The sequence below is a fragment of the Perca fluviatilis genome, chromosome 6 (genome assembly GCF_010015445.1).
Source record: "Perca fluviatilis chromosome 6, GENO_Pfluv_1.0, whole genome shotgun sequence".
In the NCBI taxonomy this organism is placed as follows: Eukaryota; Metazoa; Chordata; class Actinopteri; order Perciformes; family Percidae; genus Perca; species Perca fluviatilis.
Genome location: NC_053117.1, coordinates 9,040,356 through 9,060,599, shown reverse-complemented (window position 1 = coordinate 9,060,599; position 20,244 = coordinate 9,040,356). Strand labels below are relative to the sequence as shown.

General features: G+C 39.5%; 2 protein-coding genes across 7 annotated transcripts in view; one reads left to right on the top strand and one right to left on the bottom strand.

The window, feature by feature from the left end:
- The window catches only part of adam28 (ADAM metallopeptidase domain 28), a 38,983-nt gene extending 37,497 nt beyond the window's left edge, over window positions 1–1,486 (top strand). For all 3 annotated transcript variants that reach the window (XM_039803666.1, XM_039803665.1, XM_039803664.1), the window contains one exon: window positions 56–1,486. In XM_039803666.1, coding sequence (XP_039659600.1) covers window positions 56–88 — 33 coding nt within the window. In that variant the 3' untranslated portion in view covers window positions 89–1,486. The remainder of the gene's footprint in view (window positions 1–55) is intronic.
- Window positions 1,487–4,834: 3,348 nt separating this feature from the next.
- ppp3cca (protein phosphatase 3, catalytic subunit, gamma isozyme, a) overlaps window positions 4,835–20,244 on the bottom strand; it is a 37,875-nt gene continuing 22,465 nt past the window's right edge. For 2 of the 4 annotated variants that reach the window (XM_039803659.1, XM_039803663.1), the window contains exons 7-14: window positions 18,191–18,268; window positions 18,012–18,106; window positions 17,781–17,906; window positions 16,722–16,799; window positions 15,898–15,982; window positions 14,870–14,967; window positions 10,828–10,854; window positions 4,835–7,508 (exon numbers count right to left, since the gene is read on the bottom strand). In XM_039803659.1, the coding sequence (XP_039659593.1) occupies window positions 7,342–7,508; window positions 10,828–10,854; window positions 14,870–14,967; window positions 15,898–15,982; window positions 16,722–16,799; window positions 17,781–17,906; window positions 18,012–18,106; window positions 18,191–18,268 (754 nt within the window). In that variant the 3' untranslated portion in view covers window positions 4,835–7,341. The remainder of the gene's footprint in view (window positions 7,509–10,827; window positions 10,855–14,869; window positions 14,968–15,897; window positions 15,983–16,721; window positions 16,800–17,780; window positions 17,907–18,011; window positions 18,107–18,190; window positions 18,269–20,244) is intronic. The other 2 variants (XM_039803661.1, XM_039803662.1) reach the window with 2 other exon arrangements.

Genomic DNA, 20,244 nt, shown 5'->3' with positions numbered 1-20,244 from the left:
CTAACTGTTCGTTCAAGTTTAGTCAATAACCAAATCTTTTCGGTTTGTCCTCTAGGCTCTGAGGCCAGTACCTCCGCCAAAGGCCTGACTTCCCTAAGTCCACTGTCCCCAACGAGTCAAGTTCCGGACAAGTTTCTATTAAAGACTGCAGTTTTCTTTACTGCAGAGCTGTCTGAAGCATGATGGAGTGTTCGTGCCAGTGACGTGCACGGTGCAGGAGGGACAACGAGAGACTTTAAATTGTTACTTGCATGCCATGCACTGAGGACTTGCAATTACAGGGATGAACTTTGGGGTTTTTTGAGGCACTTTTTTATACTACTGGGTGAGTACAGCTCTGGCCCTGAATGTGAGCCATATCATTTTATACATGTTGTGTTGTTTTATCACATGGTACAGAATGTGTAAAACACATGCTGCAGACTGCAGTAATTTGTTAATATTTTATGTTGTATTTTTAAGCCTAAAATATATCCTAAACTGCTTTGATTAACTTGGTCTCAAATTTCTCTGGTGAATTATAGTGCAAACTAATGAAATATTAATGATTTCAGATGAAAACAAACTGTTATTTCCACTCTAAAGTTCTGTAATATGCTACATGTCAGCATTTTTTGTTCAAGCAGTGCCTTCATTAAATGCTGTCAAAACTGTCAAATGAGAAAATGCAACAAAGGAATAGATAAATGTTGGTGGTGATATTTTGTTAAGAGATACAGTAGGTCTGTCAGATTGTAGATAATGCCAGAATCCAGTGTTAAGACAAATATACAGTACACTGTGTTAAACAAGATCAAATACATTTCCAATTAAAGCTATATTGCGTTGTTTCTGTCGCCCCCCCATGAGGATTAAAAAAAACAAAACATGATGGACTCTTCAGAAGAGGTCATTATCTTCACTCGAGCTTCTGCGCGGGAAAGTCACCGGACGCCACAATCTTCTGAACACAGCCACACTGAGAAATCCAGAGAGAGGTGTGTGGCGCTGATAGTCTTCATTAGCTTTGTAGCAACTCATGTCATAGTGCTTATTGTCTCAATTGAGTTCACTATGTGAACAGGTACATAATAACATAACAAATAACTAATTCAGGACTGAAGGTGGATTTTTTTTTTTATGTGGCATGGCTTAAAGGGGGCAGCTTAAATGTAGCAGCATTACTAACCAAATCCTTGAGCAGTGAGGATACAAAGCAGCGGAAAGTTCAGTGACTATTTCAGTACAATTTAGCCAATATCTAAAAAAAAAACACTATGTTACTGTGCTGTGTTAAAGAGGGCTGTAACCCAGGCGGCAGTAAACTTGATGTCAGAAGGCCTCTGACTGAATATTACTCCTGTCCTCTGTGACAGCTTGCCCTTGAGCTAGGCAGACCCCAGCTCCAAGCAAGAATGTCTATAATGTGTCACTTAAAATGTTTTGAAAACAGAAATGCTTGATATAATTGAATCATGGGAAATAAACCTTGTTTTGTACAAATGCATTGTGTGGAAAAAAATAAATGTTAAAGCTACACTTTTTTTTTTTTAATGAAAAACACATTTGTCTTAAAGGGTAAGACAAATGTTTTTTTATTTTTTACATTGGTCCAGTATTAAGTAGTGCTGTGTATTGGCAAGAATCTGGCGATACGATATGTACGATACGATTCAATATATTGCAGTATATTTCGATACTGTGCGTAAGCCGATGTATTGGGATTCTTTTTAGGTATAATTTTAGAAATACTAATATAAAAAAAATGACATGATGTTCATAAAAGTCAAAGAAGTTTACTTTAGGTAAACAATTCAGTACACAAAAAATCAAAGTGCCAGTTTGGGATTGTGGTTCACAGGTTCTTAGTGAGCTAATGTTTATATGCTAAAGTAAGCCAAAGTTCAGCCATAGCTACGTTGTTAGCTTCTAGCAAAAAGTCAGGCACTGCTAGGCACTGTTAGGACCTGTTAGGCAAGGACACTAGTGGTGCGTCTCAGCACAGCCATCTAGCGGTAGGGGGTTTAAACACAACATTAACGTGAACCACTGTCTTACATGAATATTTTTGAACGTAAAAAAATTGCCTTTTTGAAAATCGATACAGTATTGCAAAATAAAATATCGCGATACTCAAGTGTATTGATTTTTATTAAGCGAGATCGCTGCAGTCGGCAGCAGAGAAACAAGCTACAATGTAAGTTAATAGCGTAATTTTCCAGTTTGTAATTGACCTTCACAAAAGGCTCAGATTAATATTCTAAGTGTACAACATTATGGAAAGGTAGTCGACCTTTCTGTTAAAGACTAAGATCCTTTTTTTTTTTTTTTTTTTAAACCTAAAAACACCCGCAATATTGCATTCACAAAACCCACCAAAAAAAGTGATTTTAGCATCGTAAAACACACTTCATTCAAAGTCGACAGAAACAAACTAAAACTTTTTCGGTTGTCTTTCCACTTTTCCAACCATCACAACAAGTTTTGGTTGAAATAAACACATAGTTTACCTACACTCACCTAAAGGATTGTTAGGAACACCCTACTAATACTGTGTTTGACCCCCTTTCGCCTTCAGAACTGCCTTCATTCTTCATGCCATTGATTCAACAAGTATTCTCTAGAAATGTTGGCCCATATTGATAGGATAGCATCTTGCAGTTGATTGAGATTTGTTAGCCTCGTGAGACCGTCCTGATCTGGCGAGCTCCAGTTTTCCACTCGCAGATCAGTCTGGCATCTTGAGATAGAGAAAATTTGGAGCCGTTAGCCAAACGACCGGGCCAATCAGCGTTGGTTTTGAGGTGGGTTAGGTGGTGATAGACAGATGGTTTATCCAATCAGCTAACCAGTATTTTCAGACAGCGGTAGCCCTAATCTGTTAGCTGCTCGCTAATGCTTTTTTCTCTTGGATCCTTCTTTTGGAATATGAACCGGGAACCTGAAAGAGTGCCTTTTATTCCTAAATTCTCGTTACACAAACGGCAAATATCCTTTACCGACATGTTGCTTGCATGCTGAGCTAACGAGCTATGCTTTGCCTGCAGCAGCAGGGGCTTGTGGTTGTATTTTCATACGCTTCGTTGATCTGATTGGTTGATTTGGCCCGTCTATCACCAACATAGGTGATAGACAGATGGTTCATCCAATCAGCTAACCAGTATTTCCGCCCCTTCCCAAAAGTTCTCCAACGGAAAGTTCCCAGATGGATATGCCGAGCAAATGCGAAGCGATCCATCTGGTGGAGTCAGGTTAGAGATTTGTGGGATGCACATCCAGGACACGAAGCTCCAGTTCCACCACATCCCAAAAATGTTCTATTGGGTTGAAATCTGGTGACTGTGGGGGCCATTTTAGTACAGTGAACTCAATGTCATGTTCAAGAAACCAATTTGAAATGATTCGAGCTTTGTGACATAGTGCATTAACCTGCTGGAAGTAGCCATCAGAGGATGGGTACATGGTGGTCATAAAGAGATGGACATGGTCAGAAACAATGCTCAGGTAGGCTGTGGCATTTAAATGATGCCCAATTGGTACCAAGGGGCCTAAAGTGTGCCAAGAAAACATTCCCAACACCATTACACCACCACCACCACCACCACCACCAGCCTGCTCAGTGGTACACAAGGCATGACGGATCCATGTTCTTATTCTGTTTACGCCAAATTCTGACTCTACCATCTGAATGTCTCAACAGAATTCGAGACTCATCCGACCAGGCAACGTTTTTACAGTCTTCAATTGTCCAATATTGGTGAGCTCGTGCAAATTGTAGCCCCTTTTTCCTATTTTTAGTGGAGATGAGTGGTATCCGGTGGGGTATTCTTCTGCTGTAGCCCATCCGCCTCAAGGTTGTGCGTGTTGTGGCTTCACAAATGCTTTGCTGCATACCTCGGTTGTAACTTGTGGTTATTTGAGTCAAAGTTGATCTTCTATCAGCTGGAATCAGTCGGCCCATTCTCCTCTGACCTCTAGAATCAACAAGGCATTTTCGCCCAGAGGACTGCAGCATACTGGATGTTTTTCCTCTTTCACACCATTCTTTATAATCCCTAGAAATGGTTGTGGGTGAGAATCCCAGTAACTGAGCAGAGTGGGAAATACTCAAACCAGCCCGTCTTGCACCAACAACCATGCCACGCTCAAAGTTGCTTAGATCACCTTTCTTTCCCATTCTGACATTCAGTTTGGAGTTCAGGACATTGTCTAGACCTGGACGACACCCCTAAATGCATTGAAGCAGCTGCCATGTGATTGGTTGATTAGATAATTGCATTAACGAGAAATCTTACAGGTGTTCCTAATAATCTTTAAAGGTGAGTGTATTTACATGTGAAAATATGTTGGCTCTATACACGCTACAAGTATTGCTTTTTTAAATGGGAGTCTGGTGGGTTTAGCGCTAGCGACTTCAGAGCTGTTTGTGGTTAAACAGAAAGGTCTCAAAGAGGTTTTAAAAAGGTCTCTCTCTGAAGGGATCCTTTCCATAATGTTGTCAGACATTAGCAGTTTTGTGAAGAAGGTAAATACAAGCTGGACAATTGCCCTATTAACATTACATTGTAGCTTGATTCGCCTCGCCCGCAGCCATCTTGCTTATTACTGGACCAATGTCAAAGATTGTTGTTCCCATCAGTCACCTAGACACAAAATATAGGATAATAGGGGCCAGGTTGAAAAAAATTATAGTTACCCTTTAAAGCTGGATCAATTATTTTTTTTGTTTATGCTTTGTCCTTATCGGGGCAGCGGAACAACCTGCAAACACAACAATAAAGACCTTTATTTGGAGGCACTAGAGTTTAAAATTAGCTGATGCAGCTTTAAGTAAAATAACAACCAACATCCAAGATGAGTCAAATAAAACACTGTATTTGAATTTTATTCTTTGCTTTCAAGTGATACATCTACATAAAAGATTTCATGGCCTTGCATGACAAATACGGTACAGTTTCCCCCTCCCCCCCTCTCTTTACAGCTGTTATAAGATTCTAAATAAACATTTTTTTTTTTTTTTTTTTTTACATTCTGCGAGATATGTATAGGACCTAACAGGAGGTCAGTATACTGTATGGCTCACCCAATAAAGCCTTACTTTAAAAACAAATTTTAACATCACAGTTATAAATGTAAACCGAAATACTTAATCTTCAGGAAGCTTTCCCCAGAAGTCTACTGAACGTAACGGCAAACAACAATATTTTAGAAATTTTAAGGATATCAAGATTAATATAACTGACATTGAATCTTTAATCATGTGTGACTGAAAGTCTCCTGGCTTCATTCAACATCCACACACACACACACACATACAGATCTTGACATGTGTGGCCGAGGAGGCATGGCACATGAGCACAAACGCCTCATTTAAAAATAAAATAAAATAAAAGTAAATTCACAAGAGAATAGCAAATCTTAAAGGTTATTTCCCCACCTTTTCTTGAGTGACAAAAAGACAACAGAATTACAGTCAGGTGTGTCAAAGCACCAGTTGAGTTGGTTGTTTGTCTTAGTAAAAGCAGGTGTTAAAGGGTTGGGCGTGCTTGTGAAGAGGAGTGGAGGTGTTGTGACCAGAAGAGAGCTGAATGGCTGAATACTTCAGAGCAGAAAAGCATATACACGCCAGCAAATGCTAATGGACCCCATATTGGTAGGACCATGAGTTTAAAAATAATATACTGTGTACGTATGAGTCAGCCATGGTTGAGATGATTACAGTACTCTTAGGCCTTGATAGACAGCGGTTAGTGTGGCGGCGGTACCTTTTATAGTATCATCCCTGCCGAGGGGAATGACTCGGTCCATTGTGTCTGGGTACAGCATCCTCAAAGAGCTGTCATCTCACTCAATGTCAAATGTTTCACGTTTTTTTTGAATTTATCCCAATTCAAAAAACATCTGCATTCTGTATAACCGACAGTAGATGGAGACACCGATACAGCTTTAGAAACCAAGGAAAGCCGCAAAAAGCACACCCCCCCTTTTTTTTTTTTCTCAGCGTCTGACAATGAAATGCAAATCCAAACGCCATCATTCTGTTAGATACACTGAAATTTCCAAAGCAATAATGAACAACAGTCTGTTTTTGAGGACAGTGTGGCCAGCAGGTCCTTATGCTTTCTGAGCAAATATGTCATTTTATTTTTTGTCCACAATGACAACTGAAGAGATATACTTATTTGTCAGTTGGTTTCTCGTGCCGTAATCTTCATGCGCAGTGCTCAATCCCAGAGAGGCGGCTTAACTTCAACGCTTCAGAAGAAGAGATGCTTCCAAAAGGGATGTGGGAGTATTGGCAGGCTTGCTTGTGGTGATAGAATAAGACATGCTGTACTGTATATCCCTTATTTGGTTTAGCGGAGCGAGAACATCCTATTTGCCATTATGTGAACACAAGTCATAACCAGCACAGAACAGCAACTATCATTGCACACAAAGCATAAACCCTTAACTTTGTTAAAGGATTTGTGAACATTTACACTCACAAATTATAACACAAGAAGAAAATTGTTCGTACTCTGGAAGTGAACAAAATACTGAACAAATCTGTTTCAGCATATTTGGGGGGGGGAGTGTTTCATCAAAGTTTTGTGGAAAATGTATAAATAAGACTTCATAAGTCTTCATTTAATTTCTGCTTCAAGTACAAAATATTAATTTGTAATAATTGTTCCAATATAATTTGCTTCCCTTATTCTTTCTTTCACCTTTCTTTCATACATAATTTATCTTTCAACTGACACACATGAAAGCAAAGTATGTAGACCCTCAAGTGCCGAAAATGTCTTGGCAAGAGCCTTGCAAGATCCAAACGAAAATGTTGGGGCTACAGTATTTGTACTTCGAATTTTCCCTTACCAAACACATGGAGAATAACAATAAAAAAATAAAAAAAAAGTAAAGTGACTAAAACTCCTGGATAACAAAGGCTTCATCTATCGGTATCAACTCAAAATGATAAAATATATATATATATATATATATATATAATTTTGACATGTATAAGTTAGGACTTCAGTGTACAGTATACACTTGCAAAATGTCTTCATTGAATGATTTGTTACTAATAAACAATATATCTAATATATTTAATCCAAAATAAATATTTTTTCTCCATATAACGCACGTTTTTTCAGAAGCTGAAAGTGTTTCTCCCAGCGCTGTGGCCTCCTTTTGTTTTGTTTTTTTAATCTACCGATGTGTCCCTTCCTTTCCCCGCCCGAGTGCGGGCGAGCGGAAGATAGACATGCAGTTTCAGTAGAGGTGACAGAGGGAGAGAGACAGACAGAGAGAGTGGTTAGGGGCTATGAGTCAGGGGCTGTTGGTTGTGTGAAGATGGGAGGGCGGTGTTCCTGTTGCCTACCCATCCGTGCCGTTCTTGTTGGAGGTGGGGGTGTTGGTGTTGATCGTGGTGCCGTCTGGCAGCTGGCCATCTTTGCGCGGCGGCATCCTCTCGTTTATCCTGTCCAGGCCGCGTGCCTCCTCAAAGTTACGAATCTTCCTCGTGGGAGAGAAGCCTTGAATGGCTGAAGAGACACCAAAGAGAAAATGATCAGAGGCTGAAAACCCTCGAGTAATTTCCCTACTCCTGTCGCTGCAAACATGTGCTGTGAACTACATTCTTCTAGCTTTTTTCATTAGCCGCAATCAAAAAGGGATTCCTTGTGGAATTTTACTTAATAAGCACAACACACAGTATCAGCCTAGCACATTACAGATGATCAGTGAATACAACACATGCACAAGTAAACAATGACTCCTAAGCTACGACGATAAAACACCTCACACTTTGTAGACTTACGGTAACGTCCCGAAGCAGCCAAGGAAACCAGACATAAAACGTGTGCAAATAAAAAGCAAACTTGTAAGGGACTGTTCAGACATACTCTTCAATCATTTGAATTATCAAGTTTAACTTAGAATGAACACTCTGGGGTGGAGGTTTTATAGGTGGATTTACAGCCAAAGAAACTAGGTCGTCAAGGGTACTCTTGCACAATCAGAGATCTGTGACGATCAAGCACATTTGAATGAATGAACATGGGCTCATTTGAGAGATTCCCAACCAGGGGAACCGGTTTCCCAGATGAGGTTGCCACAGGGACAAGGTAAGATTTGGAGTAGCTCAAATAATTTGAAGAAATAGAAATTAAGAAATTTAGAATTTTGCAAAAATAATAATAAAAAATAGAAATTTTATTAAAGAAATAAATTCACATATATTTGTGTTTAAGAGAAAAATAAACATTCATAAAGAATTGCAAATTGGTGTGATGCTGACCCTTAGTAAGTTTATTGTCATAATAACCAGTAAGCTACCTAGCCTAGCTATACTGACTGCACAGGACACACACCTGTGTCAGTTGTAATACCTTAAAGCCAAGTATTGCGATAGCAAAGTGTGCATATACAAACAGTTAACAAGTGCAAATAGAAGTCAAAATGGGAAGCTTTAAGTAATGGCTATGTGGTTTAATAGTTAGTTAAAAGGATTAAAGTCAATTTTAAGCAGTTGAAAATAGTTTAGCTAAACATAATGAATAAATAGATGAAATAATTAGCTAAACATTCCAATTAAACTGTTGAAATAGTTAGCTAAAAGTAACGGTTAAACCGTTGGAATAGTTAGCTAAAAGTTATGATCAAACAGTTGAAATAGATAAAAGTAACCATTAAACTGTTGAAATAGTTAGCTAAAAGTAACGACTGAACTTTTGAAATAGATAGCTAAAAGTAACAGTTAAACTGTTGGAATAGTTAGCTAAAAGTAATGATAAAACAGTTGAAATAGATAAAAGTAACCATTAAACTGTTGAAATAGTTAGCTAAAAGTAACGGTTAAACTGCTGGAATAGCTAGCTAAAAGTAACGGTTAAACTGCTGGAATACATAGCTAAAAGTAACGGTTAAACTGCTGGAATAGCTAGCTAAAAGTAACGGTTAAACTGCTGGAATAGTTAGCTAAAAGTAATGATAAAACAGTTGAAATAGATAAAAGTAACCATTAAACTGTTGAAATAGTTAGCTAAACGTAACAGTTAAACTGTTGGAATAGTTAGCTAAAAGTAATGATTAAACAGTTGAAAAAGATAGCTAAAAAGTAATGATTAAAAAGTTAAAATAGTAGTTAGCCAAAAGTGATAGACAGTTGAAATAATTAGCTAAAAGTAATGACTGAACTGTTGAAATAGAGAGCGAAAAGTAATGATTAAAAAGTTAAAATGGTAAGCTAAAAGTAATAATTAAACAATAGTGAAAGAGTTAGCCAAAAGCAATGGACAAACAGTTGAGATAGCTAATAGTAATAGATACATGTTTAAAAGTCCTGCTTGTGCCACTTTAAATAGTGGTAGTATGAATTAAAACGTGATAAAAACCAACATAATCACTGTAATTTCATTTGCATTAGAAAAAAAGGATGGGAACCACTGCTTTAAATGTGCTCTAAGTGATGTGACGCGTTTTTTAGGCTACAACATTTTTTGTCACATACAGCAAACATCTCCTCACTATCCGCTAGCTGCCTGTCCCCTGAACACACTGTAAAAAAACGCGGTCTCTGTAGACAGCCCAGGCTCCACAAACGCCACCAAAAACAAACTACGCCAACCTGCACCGAACCATAACAAACAGTGTTCCAGCCAATGGCGACAAGAAGGGCTGTGTGGAGTCATAAATACGCATTGTGGAAGTAGCCTACGTGCTAAGCGCTGCTGTAGTGATGGCTCAACCAGCTCCTTCTGGTTGGTTATTGACAGGTATTGTTTGTTATGGTTCGTCGTTAAAGTTGGTTGCTTTGTTGGCGTTGCTAGGCGGCGCTGCGGTCTTCAGACAGCGTTTCCAGTTGGTGTTCAGGGAAAGGCAGTTCGATAGTGAGGAGATGTTTGCTGTATGTGACGAAAAATGTTGTAGCCTAAAAAACGCGTCACATCACAGAACACCTTTAAGTTATGCTGCCTGAACACACTGGCCCTTTACTGTGTGAGGTTATACTGTAATCCCCAATCGGTTGATGTTTTCTGCACCAAAGCAACCAGGACTACATCTTTTACATTTTATGTATTTGATCAAATAAATGAATCTCATGGCTGAGGCCTGTTGAATCAATAACCTGCCACTATCAACCGGAAGGGGCAGACAGTGTAGCAACTGCTAAATGGTGTAACAGGATTAGCTTCTGAAAATATCCCAGGGAGGGATGTCCCTGGTCTTATCTTAGCCAGGTCTTAGCAAGCTTTTCTCTGTGTGGGGAGCCACACTTAGCAAGACAAGCCCATGTGACCACAGCCGTGAAATTCTTGTCAACAAGGGACATGCCAGGCCCTAAACCTGATAAACAAAACTAGCCCTTTTGTGGCATGGGCTTAGCTTTTCTGACTCAGCCTTAGTTTAAAGCCTGATTCAACTAAGGCTGGGGAAAATGTTTGAAAGTACTTCTTTAAATGCATTTTACTAGACCATCTCATGTTATTGTTGCACCTAAAAACAGTAATTGTTTGTTGTACCAGTTTTAATCTAAAAGCTCATTTTCAATTTATGTCATGTTCATCTTTTCGTATCTTATCTATTTATTGGTCCACTGTCACCAAGGGTAGGAAAAGTGATACAATTTGTTTTACAATGATAGAACCAATGTGATCCAACAGACACTGATAATGCAAGAGCGACCAGCAATTAAGTAATATACAGTAATGCAATAATCAGTGAAATAAAAACAGTGGGAATATTAAAAGAACAAAAGAACCAATACAAAACGTACACATTTTAAGTGTTGGGTTGTGTTTGACAGGTGAACAAAATACACAAAACAAAGACATGAGATTTGAGCCTGGCAGCCATGCGTACCTTGTGCTTTAGCTGCCTCAATCGTTGCTATGTTAATGAAAGTTGAGGAAAGGGGGGAAAAAGGGAGTCATCAAAGACAGCCAGAGACAGCAAATACAACAGTAATATCAAATAGTTGAACCCCGGTGTGATAAACAGAATAGCAGAATATAGGCCAACACTCATTATAGATACAAAACTCACAGCAGCTGTAAAAACTTCATCAAAACATGTTAGTTAGTGGGTGGGTAGGTTAGAGGGAAGAAGCCTGTTGGCGATTTAAGATGTTGTTGGTTTTAAAGGGTCACGAGGACTTAGGTGTGGAGAGCTAAGGGGAGGATTTAGCTGAGCACTAAGAGTCCAAGGTGAGGGCAAGATACGCAACAATGACCATGCCAGGATGACACATTTGTACAGTGCGGCCATACACAAAGGGACAGCTGCAGTACATATGCAGTCAGATGTTCTTTCAGACACACACACACACACTCATTTAGCCACACACATAACACACAGCTTAAATCCAAAATGAGAAAGAAATATTCATAATTGAGTAGAATTTAGAAATACTCAGTGGTGAACTTTACATGATTAATATTTCTCATATTAAATGCAGGGGTTAAAGTGGGCCGGAACAATCCGGAAAGGCGTCCCAGCACTTTCAATTACTAAGTAAATTAATCTAATTGGCAGTTTCATACATCCGTGTTTTCCCGTTTGCACAGCATTCCCGGATGGGAGAAAACGTGCTCTGGTTTATTGGTATTCCTTTAAACCAATCACAATCGTCATGGCATGCATGGAGCCCCGGTGCCGCTGGAAAATAGCCTCGGGAAGGAACTTGTTTTGGTGCAACCTGTGTACGTTCAAAAGTTGTTTTGGTCGTGCAACAGAAAACTCAGATTGGACAGATAGTCTAGCTAGCTGTCTGGATTTACCCTGCAGAGATCTGAGGAGCAGTTAACCTACTATATACACTACATATACATGGCTGCTCTACTACATACAATGTGGTAAAGTCAGTTGAACAGGTGAAGATCATGTTGTCGGTAGCCTACCGGTTACAAACAGGCTCGGTAGTGAACGACATGGTAATGTGGTACAGATGCGGTATTTTTAGCTGAGCTAGACCGAGAATATTCGATTAAAATAGTTCGGTGATGCTGTTTTGTTCTCATTGTTCTCCGCGAAGTTAGCTGCAAGCAAGTGTCGGCCCGTGCACAGTGCACAGCGCGCGCACACTATGCTTGTTATACACACAGGGCAGCAGCAGCACACATACAGTACAGGCCAAAAGTTTGGACACACCTTCTCATTCAATGAGTTTCCTTTTTATTTTCATGACTATTTACATTGTAGATTCTCACTGAAGGCATCAAAACTATGAATGAACACATATGGAATTACGTACTTAAAAAAAAAGTATGAAATAACTGAAAACATGTCTTATATTTTAGATTCTTCAAAGTAGCCACCCTTTGCTTTTTTGATAGCGCTGCAAACCCTTGGTGTTCTCTCAATGAGCTTCATGAGGTAGTCACCTGAAATGGTTTTCACTTCACACGTGTGCTTTGTCAGGGTTAATTAGTGGAATTTTTTCCCTTATTAATAAAAAAGCAAAGGGTGGCTACTTTGAGGAATCTAAAATATAAGATTATATAAGTTATATATATAGTTTATATAAGTTTTCAGTTATTTCACACTTTTTTGTTAAGTATATAATTCCATATGTGTTCATTCATAGTTTTGATGCCTTCAGTGAGAATCTACAATGTAAATAGTCATGAAAATAAAAAGGAAACGCATTGAATGAGAAAGTGTGTCCAAACTTTTGGCTTGTGCTGTACATGCAAAAATAAAAAATATTACAATGTGAAATGGTATTATGAGATGATCTGCTCACGCGCTTTCACTTCACGCACGAGCAGATCAGTTTCTTCTCCTGAAAATCTCTCCTTTCTGCTAAGCAAATCCTCCATCGTAATAGCAATACTCCAAGGTCCAAACGCGCCTGGCTTTTAAAGGGAATGGGAGATGACACTCGGATTCGTTTATTGCATGTTATGCCCAAAACACACCTATGATTAATTAAGACACCAAGTACAACCCTTTTGAACCATGTGCCCAGACCCTTTTTTCCGCCGTTAAACTAGCAAAAGTGGATTCGTACACGCCCTAAACGCACCTGCGCCAGGCGCTTCACGCAGTGCGCTTAGATCGTTAAAATAGGGCCCGAAGTAGCTTTAAAGGGGAGTTTTAGTTACTGTACTGTATAGTTGATAGAGCCCTCCCACTGTGTTCATTCCTTATTGTATATGCAGGTGTATAGAATATCTGAATCATCTAATTAAATCTCTAAATGAAGAAAATCATTTAAGTGCATGAATAATAATTTTTCAGAGACATGGCTGTGCATTTCAGATGAATGAGAGCTGTATTAAGATAGCAGCCGGCAGATGCTGAATTATCCCCGCAACCATTTGTCCTTTTGAGCAGTTGATTATGAGGTGCTTTGCTATTGGTGACACTTGGGAAAACACTTGTCGGCAAGCCTGTACTGAATCTTTAATGTCCTTAAACCGGGTTAATTCATGGACTGGGTGTTTCCTCTCATGGAACCAGCATTCAGAGATCAGTGAGCAGCTTCAAAAACAAAGCGAAAATTCAAGAAATATGGACAAAAATACACAATCACTTGCCCTCCCTTTGTTCAAACGGGCCTAGCTGATCTGAAAGCTGTGGCTAGGGGAGCGGACATGCACAATGACATTCTCCAAAAGGTCACCAACATGTGGTTTCTCCTTCAATTGCTCCGCAACTTCTGTGAGCCTCTAGTGTGACTCCCAGCATGTCCTCTGGCGGGCGAGACCAGGCACTGACCTTTAGATCAGAGGTTCAGTAGCCATGTCCAGGTGACAGGCTGATCTCCTCGACCAGCCAGCCCACAGCTGATCCCGAAAACTTTTTGTAGTATAGATGGTGGGCTCGAGTCAAAGTCTAGCCAGTGCTTCCTGTGGTGGGCATTCAGTCATTGATCTAGAACCCATCAAAGGGACTAGCAGGACAGGGAAGCTAGTCTACCTGAACTGGAGGTCAGGATAGACAGCAGTGTTTCCTTTGGAACCGGAGGTTCCAACATTTTCTGCCATCAGACTGTAACTGCACTGGAAATAACATTGCTTTATTTACTTTTGGCAAGTTCTTTGCAGGACTAAGAAACAAACAACTGATTTGCTACTTTTTTGTTTCAGCAGTATAAAAGTGTTATAGCATGGATTTCTGTCAGCCAATAAAGCCATGCTGACCTCTACATTTTTGCCACGATCATTATATAATATGGAAGAACAGCAGAAGAAGCAGCTTCAAGTTCTTTATCTTCTGCTTGAAGGAATAGTTGAACAATTTGGGATATACACTTGTTTGCTTTATAACAGAGAGTTAGATGGAAAAATCAATACCACTCACATTACACAGTAAATACATTATCTTAGCATAAAGACTAAAAACAGGGGCGAACGGCTAGCCAGGCTAGTTGGGGTTGCAAGATAATTTCAGACCCTGCAGATTATACAAAATTAGTAAGCTTTAGAGGTGCTGGTAGGCAGATTCTGTTACCTTTGGACAGATCCAGGCATCGATCATCTAACTCTCAGTAACAAAGCAAATAAGCACATTTTTTGCTTTTTTATGACTGACTATTGATTGCTTTGCAAACCACGTACAGCATCTTTCATTACGGAAATGGATTACGCAGGAGAAAGGGTTATAAATAGTGTTACTGCTTTGCAATTACCTAGTACCTTGTGTATTCTTCTGTACTGAGGTGCTAGAGGTGCAATTAATCATGTACAGTAACACCACCTCTTGCCATAAAGACATAATAAAAGCTGCTGACAGCAAATAGTTAAAAGTAAAAAAAAAGAGAACACATGCTTTGTGATAAGGTGACAAGGGGAGAGGACCTTTCCTTAGGGGTATAGGTTGTGCTAAATGGGAGTTATCAAGTAGGAATAAAAAAAAAGAAATAAAAAATAAACACATATAAAGTATAAAACACACTTACCAGTCTGTAAGGTCTGCTTTCCCCCTGACAACACTCCCACAGGAAGAGTTCCAGTTGGGGTGAGGCCTTTGAGTGTTAACACATTCTCGCTTTCCTCCCTAGTCCACAAACAAAACACAGTCACACAAGAGTATACGCATTACATTTCAGCAAGGAGGGCAGCACGCACACCTGGTGGCTACAATGCTGTTCTGTAACCAAGAAGTCAATCATCACTGGATATTTAAGCCCTGTTCATAGAGGAATTGCCTGTCGGCTCTAAATGCCTCGTACCAAAATCCTAACGTGTCCTGGTTCTGTAAGTGGGTCAGTGACAACTTTCTTTTTTTTTTTTTTAGGATTGCTTACAAGTGTTAAAAATTTGTGTGAACACACTTGTCATGTAAATGTGTGAATTTTAATACTATCCATCTTTTTCCTCGCTCTTCTGAGTCGAAACAAACTGGGGTTAACAACTGAAATGACAACTTCAAATAACTATTAAAATGTATATTTTTTAAATGTAAACTCAACATTATTTTCATCTTGCAAAGGGATGAGGTCAAAGTCAAACCTATAACCTATATATACCCGTTTCTTTTATTTTACCGTTTCTGAAATACCCTTTTAAGCCATTGACCCATATGCACTGGTCTAAACGACAGGCTGCTCTACATCTTGCCCACTTACAGCAGTGTGACAAGGTAGCAGCAGCAGGATTCATTTTGAATAATGTCTAATGTCATTATACAGTCTAGATGCATCGTGACTCATCTCGTGCCAGCTCATTAATCCTAGCAGGGCAGCGTTGTGTTTTCAAACACAACTTCATTGTGCACTCAACTGACTCCATTCATTCCCCCCACCCAACGCTCCTGCGTCTTCCTGGCCCCATGGTGACCTGCAATTCAATTTGGTAATTTTGACCCACACCCCACTGCGCTGATTGTGATCCGTGTGTACATGTACAGAAGCCTTTTCCCGTTAGAGTGTTATCATGAGAAAGGAAGAGGTACATCAAAGGGAGAGCATGTATGACAGGGTCAGACCTGAGGACTGAGAAGACTCGGGCCATTTTCCCCACAGCGCGAATCTTGTTTCGGATGACCTCCTTACGCATCGCTGAGGTTCCACCTGAAACGAGTCCAGAATGTAGGGTTAAGACAATTTACCACCTTGACTATATTCAATACTGCTTTCCCCTTTGCCATTGATTTTTTTTTGTTAGCACTTACTAAAAGTTAATAATATGTTGTATAAAAGCATTGTGGGAGGAGAACTAAGGACAAACGATAGGTGTGAGATGAACTGAGGGTTTAATGAGGTGTTTCATAGCATAGCGGTTGTACTCCGGGGAGCGGAACTCCTTCATCAACACCAGACATGTGGGACATAAGACACTGTTATGTGTAAATTGTCTCACATGAAACAGCTCCCAGCATTTTATGCCCATTAAGTGTGCTGGGACTAATTTTCAATTCATCCAAATTAACAACAGGAAATGCAATTTAATGAATAATGACTAAGACAACAAAACCAGAGAGAATGTTGGAGAAAATCTACAACCCAGGCAGATGTGCGCAGATGAGCAGACTTACTATATATCTATGTATTTTTGGACTGAAGCAAAAAGTAAGCGTCATTCCGTAATGACGTGCATCTTTTTTGTGAAATATTCCTGTTTTTCCACTGATTTTTTTTCTTGCCAGAATGGTCATTTTTAGTAGTACACAGAGAATACAGACTAAAATCTGTATTAAGTATTAATATAAATGTATTTTATTATTATTTAATATAAATGTATGCTCATCACCAAAATAAAAATGTATTAGGCCGTCACAATCATATTCACCATAACAATGTTTTTGCTTACCTTCATATAGGTCATCTCCCTCTGACATGAGCTCATCGTCAGAGCAAATATTCAGTACGTTCACCAGCATCTCCGTCACTGTGGGGGAGAGAAGCCACATTAAACTTGAGACTGGTACAAAACCCATGTGTAAGGCAGGGTTTGTGTGACACTGACTGACTTCCTGTTGGACTTTATGGGTCCTATCTTGCACCCGGCGCAGCACAAAGCCTGACGCAAGTGTCTTTGCTAGTTTAAGACCGATGCTGTTGTCAATTTCCCGTCCAGTGCCTGCGGCGTTTAAATAGCAAATGCACCCGCGCCCATCTGTGTGCCCATTGTCTTACAGGGAGGTGCGTTCAGGTGCATTCTTGGCATATTGCTAAAGTAATCGCGCCATTGACCAACAAAAACCTGGTCTGAAGTCAATAACTCAGCATTTCATTGTTATTTTAACAGCTCATTAGTGAAATGCGCCTAGGCTCGTGCACAGCGCGCGCACAAATTATGCTTGTTACACACACAGGGACGCGCATATAGCACACAAACATGCAAAAGATTAAAAATTTAAATATTACAGGGCAAATCCGACATCATAATAGCAATGCGCCAAGGTCCAAACGCGCCTGGCTTTTAAAGGGAATGGGAGTTGACACTGATTGGATTAATCACATTTGACGCCCAAAACACACCTATGAATTAATGAAGACACTAAGTACAACCCTTTTGAACCATGCGCCTGGAGCACAGACCCTTTTTTCCGCCGTTAAACTAGCAAAAGTGGATTTGTACACGTCCTAAACGCACCTGCGGCAGGTGTGTCACGCCGTGCGCTTAGATCATTAAAATAGGGGTGTTAATCTTACATTTTCAGTTACAGATGTGGATGTTTCTGAAAAACACATTGGCACGCTTTTCAAATGTAGTAAATGGGCTAACACATGCAGAATCATCAACTTTATAGATAAAGAAAATCTGGGTCTGTGTATTGCTTTGTACACAAAGTCAATGAACCATAGGCAACTCAATAAGGCCTTTATTTTTTTCATCCACATTTTTCCAATTACATAACAAACATACCTTTCTCTCCAACAAACGGCAAAGACCATGTGAAGACATCCATAAAATTGGGCAACCAGTAAGGGTGGGGGGAGCAGTTGAATTGTCGGATGTTCATCACGTTGTTCTCATATTTTAATACAGCAGCTAGGATTGACAGAGGAAAAGAGGTGGGAGGAGAGATTCAAGGACTGAAGCCTGGTAAATACAAAAAAAACACAACAATGAGAGTGAGAGGAAAAAAAGGGAGACCTTTGTTGTTGTAGACATCTAGGTAATTTGGAGCGGAAAAGATTGTGATTAATGAAGGGAAGCCTGTGGTCTGGCTTTTTCTGTACATACGATACCTGTTAGGCCGCAAACAAAAATAAAACTCATCAACTATGTTATAATATGCTAAAAATGAATCAAAAAGTTGGAACCCTACTTACCCTGCATCCTGTGCTTCATGGGCTCTTATTACTGACAGCAAGTTATTATTTACCAAAAAGTCACAAACTGCTGAGTAACTGCAAAGAGAAAGAAAACCAGAAAGAGAGACAGACTTGTTAAAACACTTGGACATTGGGGAGGTCAAAGCTTAATACCAACTTAAGCAATTAAAGGAACAGCATGATGCCACTTTTGACTTCAGTTAGTGAAGTCAATACACACACACACACACACACACCACCATATATACACCTCCACACTCTTATGTGTTACACTACCACATATATATATTTTCATATTTCTCATATATATATATATCATTTCTTTCTATATTTTATATAACTACTACATTATATACAAACATAGTTTTGCAAGTATGCCCTTGACTTTTTGCTTTTGCCACATTTCAGCCTCAACATAAGATATAAACTGTAATTTGTGAAGATCACACTGTTAATTTATGGATATTTCCTTTGCAAACACTTATTGTTCAATATTCAGCCTAAGTTATGCTGTGGCCTTTGCGATTGAGCTGTAAATTAGCAGGGTATGTCTCTATCAGTTTTTGCACATCAGGGACTCATTTTGCCCATTCCCTCCCTTGCACAAACAGCTCAGAGCTCAGTGAGGTTGAGTTGGAGAAGCGTTTGAAACAAGCAGTTTTCAGTTCTTTCCACAGATTCTCGAATTGGATTCAGGTCTGGACTTTGACTTGGCCATTCTAACACCTGGATATGTTTATTTTGTGAACCATTCCATTGATGAATTTTTGCTTTATGTTTTGGATCATTGTCCTCTTTGTTGGAGACAAATCTCCGTCCCAGTCTCAGGTCTTTTGCAGACTCCATCAGGTTTTCTTCCAGATGATTCTGTATTTGGCTCCATCCATCTTCCCATCAATTTTAACCTATCTTCCCTGTTCCTGCTGAAGGGCAGGCCCAACCATGATGCTGCCACCACCATGTTTGACAGTGGGGATGGTCGTGTTCAGAAGGTGATGAGCTGTGTTTGCTTTTCCCAACTAGTTTGCATTGTTGGTTGATTTTGGTTTCATCTACCACACACCTTCTTACATTGTTTGGTGTGTCTCCCGGGTGAGCTGTGGCAAACTTTAAGCGACACTTTTATGGATATCTTTAAAAGAAATGGCTTTCTTCTTGCCACTCTTCCATAAAGACAATTTGTTTGCGTATACACTATTGTTGTTTATGGACAGATCATCCATAATCGCTGATCTTTTCCAGAGTGATCTGCTCTTCTTGCATCTCTGATCATCTTCTCATTGTTGAGTGAAGAAGTTTGGGGGCGGATTCCCGGTAGATTTGTAGTGGTCTGATACCTCCCTTCCATTTTCAATATTATACGCACGTGCTCTTGGGATGTTTAAAGCTTGGGAAATCTTTTTGTATCAAATCCGACTTTAAACTTCTCCACACTGTATCGGTCATGTGTATTCCTTGTTTTCTTTACTCTCGCTGACGGAATTCTGAGACTATCACAGAGCAGTTGCATTTTGGAACTTGATTACACACACTGATTCTATTTTCATCATTAGTCATTTGGATCAACTTGGATCATTCAGTCCTCACTGAACTTCTGGAGAGAGGTTGCTGCACTGAAAGTAAAGGGGCTGAATAATTTTACCGCCCACTTTTCCAGTTTTTATTTGTTAAAAAGTTTGAATAGCCAATGAATTTAGATTTCACTTCCATAAGTTGACCACTTGTTGTTGATTCTTCACCCCCAAAAATTACAGTTTTAATATCTTTATGTTTGAGCTTAATGTAGCAAAGGTCAAGCGTTCAAAGAGGAGACGAAGTACTTTTCGCAAGGCTACATATACATATATATATATATTTTCTTCTATATATATAATCTCTCTCTCTACCTATCTACATACCCCTACTACCCCTTACTACCACCCACCCCTACACACTTATAACCATATATATACCTATACCTACTTACACACATATATATATAACCTCGTTCTACACATACACATTTATCCCCCCCTCAACTATATATACATACACACCTACCTACCCCTTAC